The sequence below is a fragment of the Dysidea avara genome, unplaced genomic scaffold (assembly GCF_963678975.1).
Source record: "Dysidea avara unplaced genomic scaffold, odDysAvar1.4 SCAFFOLD_508, whole genome shotgun sequence".
In the NCBI taxonomy this organism is placed as follows: domain Eukaryota; kingdom Metazoa; phylum Porifera; class Demospongiae; order Dictyoceratida; family Dysideidae; genus Dysidea; species Dysidea avara.
In genome coordinates this window covers 1-5,000 of record NW_027078088.1, presented here as the reverse complement: position 1 = coordinate 5,000, position 5,000 = coordinate 1, and the positions used below count along the sequence as shown (strand labels likewise).

The following is a 5,000-nucleotide window of genomic DNA, read 5'->3' as shown; positions in this document are numbered from 1 at the left end:
AAACCACATATCCATCTCTTCCTTTTATCAGCTTATCACACTTTGGTGTGTTATCCATATTTCCCACTTCTTTGATTGATCTCACAAATGGACTGCTACACAGCTACACAGAGAATATTACAATGCATAAGTATATAATGGATATGATCATCAACATGTTGCATATGCAATTGTGTGTGGTAATATGTAACAAAATCTTATTAGATTTCTAAAAGTCATGCAGGTGCATAATTATATTAATGGTTGAGATCAATCATTTACACAGAATTGAAGACCACAACAAATCTACACTGTTAAAATGAAGAGTAACCACAACTCTTAAAGAGTTCCTATATTAGGGAGGATTTAACACCCCTGGAGAGTAACCATTACTTTAAAAGAGTAACACATGCTCTGAAGGTGGTGTCACTTACTCTTCAGAGTAATGGTTATTCTCTTCAGAGTGTTGGTTACTCTCCATGGGGTGTTAAATCCTCCCTACACTGGGAACTCTTTAGAGTGGTGGTTACTCTTCATTTTTAACAGTGCATCCTTTGCTTGCTATTGGTAATAAATACATCTGTTTATGTATCCATTCATCTATCTATCTCTCTCTGTATGTCTGTCACTACATGTGTGTATATATACACTGTCAAATGCATGTATATGCGTGTATACCTTTTTCAGATCTGTAGGTTGTAAGATGGCAGAAAATCTCCTGCTTTTTAGTTTGCCACGAATTCTACTTGCTCCATTTAGCGTTGCCATTAAAGCTTGAATTTTATTTGTGTTTCTTGGTTTGGTAGTGCTGACTTTATACCGACCCATTTCCATAATATCATTTGATACTCCAATCTCACCAATGGTAGTGGCATCCAAAATAAGTTTATCACAAGTGAGTGCTGAAGTGAGAACCATTGAACACACTGCTAGCAGTACAATTTGCAGCAATCTAAGGCTGTTTGCCATGGCTGAGTTTAGAAACTTCAACAGTCCAAATGTGATCTGACTTGTAGCAACTGCTGATTTTATAGCAGACTGAAGCCCTCCTGTTAGCAACACAGGATGCAGCCAAAAACTTCAATTTAAATGATGTAGTCAAAACATTGTCAAGTTGATACATATACAGATTTGTGTATAGTTATTAAGGCTGTAGGAAACATTTTCAATTTAAAATTTCATGCCAGGTATAGCAGTCTGTTACGTGTATATGCAATGCCAATTAATAACTGTTACTGAACACTGCCTGCAACAATAACCATATATGGTGCACTGCATAGTGTAGCTAATTGGACAACCGAAAAGGTAACTGTACTGATTACATAATTAGAATCTGGTGAAGCTGTATGAGTAGTATTGATTACAACTTAACAGTTTATGCAACAAATTAAAACCCTATTAAAAAAGAATTGAAGCATGCATGCTGGTAGGCTTTTGCTTGTTGGTGGAAGTGGTTAGCAGGTTTTTGCCAGTTGTAACGAGCATGATATAATCTTTAAATAGCACCATTGTGTGTATAATAGAGCACACCAATATAGCCAGTTACACAATAAATGAATTATACTACAAGAATTACAGTGGAACCTCTCTATTACGGACATTTTGGGACCCAGAAATTTTGGCCACTTTTTGCTGTAATATGGAGGTTTTCCTGGTAAAAAATTATCAACCAAACCTGTTAGGACCAAAATTTTTGTCCTTATTATGGAGGTTTTTTCTATTGTGTCCTTAATTTGGGGAGTTTGTTAAGAGAGGTTCCACTGTATTGCACTATGTGCAGAGTTCCTCTCAAATAAGAGTATATCAAGTTATATACTTATAGTACTTTAATATAGCTAATTCCTACATGTGGAGAAATCTGGTGTAGTAGGCATGTATTTACGTAACTGAGTTGTAAAATCTATAACTTAGCCAGGAAACCTTATTTGTTATCCTGCTGTTTAATTGTTTGATAGTGATGTAACATCAGCAGACAGTACAGGAAATTATTTAATCACTTCATATCGCATATATGCATAATGGCAAGAAGTGATGATTTCACTACTTTTCCCCACTATATTTCCCACCATTATACTGATGGGTAAGTGTATATTCTACAACCCACTGCGTGGGTGGGCAGGAGGATAATGATACCATTTGTGTCACTTGTTATGGTATGTCTACGAAGTGCATGTTCATGTCTTAAGATGTGATTAGTTAGTGCATGGCTATTATTATAGCTAAGCATTTTAGATTTAGCACATTTGTAGTTTGTAGACACAGGGTTGCTTAAAGTTTTAGTTTGATAGCTGTAGCTACTAGTGAGTAGTGACTGTGAATTAGCTACTTTTAGTTTCAGCTTTACATTAACTTTCTGTTTAAATTTACATTTTTAGGCTTCATTTGTGACCGTATTTGATGAAACAAGACTTCCACACACATCCACTTTTATGACCTTGAAGCGCCATAACGCAACGTTGTTAGTTTCAAATTTTGACCTAGTATTTTACAATGCTATGGAAGAACTGTGTGAAAATTGCAGGTCAATAGCTTTATACTGAGCAGAGACAAATATAATGATCAGTCACTGGACATTTACTGTCTAAATAGTCTGTATGTCTGACCATAAATCAGTTTGCTCAGGAATAATGTTCTAGCTATAAAAAAGAAAAGGGATGGAGCCTAAGGAATACAGTTTATCTGTTTGGTTTATGGTTGTACTGCTGATTATAACTACCACTTGGTTGCTAGGAGACACCACATTCTTACAACCCAAGGGGAGTGGCCATGAATGTACTAGGCCTACTCCCATTCAATTAGCAACAGTTGTTAGCTCACAACAATCACCAATGCTGTGTGCAATTGAGTAAGCTACTGACATTGATTTAACTAGTACATTCTGATTTTAATTGAGTGAAACATCCTACCTTGTCCTACCACAACCGATCAAGCCTGCACATGATAGGACATCATGGTGGGTCTACTGCTGAACATTATATTTGTCTCTGTTACTGAGTAGTAAGTTACAGTTGGTTAAAGTCAGAAAACAGGATGTGTGTGGAAGTCTTATTTTATCAAATTCGGTCACATTTATAATAGCTTCATATGAACTTGTACTGGCTCTTACTTAACATTAGCTATTGCAAACTTTACTAGCCAATATCATCTGTATGGTTGGGTAGTCAGTTTCATTTTTACATCACAATTCACAGCAAAAATAGTGTTCCAATACTACCTATACTAGCTCTGCCTTTGGTCAGTATAATTATATTGAAACAGCTCATTCAAAAAAGTCCATATAATGAGACAAAACGGACCATAAATCTCCAATGCTATTCACTATTGAGGCCTGTTTCTGATTTTGTCTGAGCATAGGCAAAATTAGTTCCAACACCAAAAACATACATGGACCAAATACAGGGCAGTATTTGTGTATGAATTGTATATGAATTATGCTGTGATTGTTAGACAAGGGGGTGAGTTGGAAATGTATGTACACAGAGCATCGTCAGGAAACTATATGTAGCTCTCTTTTACGAATGTAGTTATTAGGAAAGTTGTAGGATCTGTACAGTGGTGAGTCAACTGATTAAACTGTGGATTAGTGTGATCGATTTTCCTGCAGTAAGGCTACAAAGCACAGCTTACCAACTTAGATGGATAAGAGTCATTTCTAATCAGCTCAGAAAACTGTAACACGTTTAGGTTAAATGGTGAGTCAAACAAAATTGCCATAATCTCTTCATGCAGTTAAGAATCATGCTACCACAATAGCAGTTGATGTGACCGTTCCATTAGGAAGTTTCTTAATAATATTCAAACATATGTTATAGCTGCATAGTGTATAGCTTCTACATATAAATTGTAGCTATATTCTACAATACCAATGGTTCGAAACAATCATGGACTATGCATGGATTCTGAGAGCTTTGTAGGTGCATGTATACCCGATCTATGTAAAACTGGTGACTGTGTGTGTGTGTGTGTGTGTGTGTGTGTGTGTGTGTGTGTGTGTGTGTGTAGTGTGTATGTGTGTGTGTGTGTAGTGTGTGTGTGTGTGTGCGTGCGTGTGTGTGTGTGTGTGTGTAGTACACACACACTGTGTACACACTCACCACACACATATGCACATACACACATACGTTACACCAATACAATACAATACACTACACACACACACACACACATACACACAGCTGTTAGTTAACTATAACTAAAACTAAAATTACTTTAAGTAAGATAAATTAAAACTATACAACTGAGTAAAAATAAATCTATATTATGAATAAAATTATAGCTACAAACAAAATACTATAACTAAAAACATACTAAATCTTAACCTATATTTTATAGTAGGGTCTGTTATGACAAAATTTTGCCAAAATTGGGACACGGCGGATTAAAGCACCAAATTTGGTACAGTGATTCCTTAGGATGTATAAAATGATTTCAGAAGGGGTGCCACCATGAACTCACCCTGCACCCCAGCTAATTTTGACAGTCCGCGGAATTAAAACTCATAACATTTACTGTTTTGAATAATTTGCTTTCCTAACCACATTCCCACAAGTTAATAGTTCCTGTTTGTGAATGAGTAGTCCATGACATCCCATAAATAGTTTTATTAAAATATAATGGCTTTGTGTGAAAGATACATGGCCTAAACAAATCTATTGGTTTAGCAACTTGAAATTTTAAATCGCTAAAATTTAAACATGGCTATTCATGAAGGTATTTCACAATAATAGCTAGTTACTTTTTTTCTGTCAAAAGCAACGTCTATGTTTCCACTACACCGGCTGAGTACTGTACACAGAACACCAGTCTCCTGGATACTTGACCTCCTGAGGTTGTAAACAGGTTCAACCTTTTACTCACATAACTATAGCCAGAATTTGCTATAGCTAGCTATACATTTGTACAGTTCCATTTGCTAATGAAATGTACATACATTGCTGTTCTGTTATTGAAATTCTTTATTTAAAGAGATGATAAAATCAGATAGTCTAACTGATTTTGCAATGAATTTCAATAACAGAACA

At 35.7% G+C, this 5,000-nt stretch overlaps 1 protein-coding gene across 1 annotated transcript; it reads right to left on the bottom strand.

The window, feature by feature from the left end:
* Positions 1–67: 67 nt before the first annotated feature.
* LOC136246194 (uncharacterized) lies at positions 68–962 on the bottom strand (the record flags this gene model as incomplete). The annotated part of the gene is given in 2 exon segments (XM_066037632.1): positions 68–103; positions 658–962. Coding segments are annotated over 2 exon segments (327 nt in total), but the record flags the coding sequence as incomplete, so codon positions are not given.
* Between the last annotated feature and the right edge of the window lie 4,038 nt (positions 963–5,000).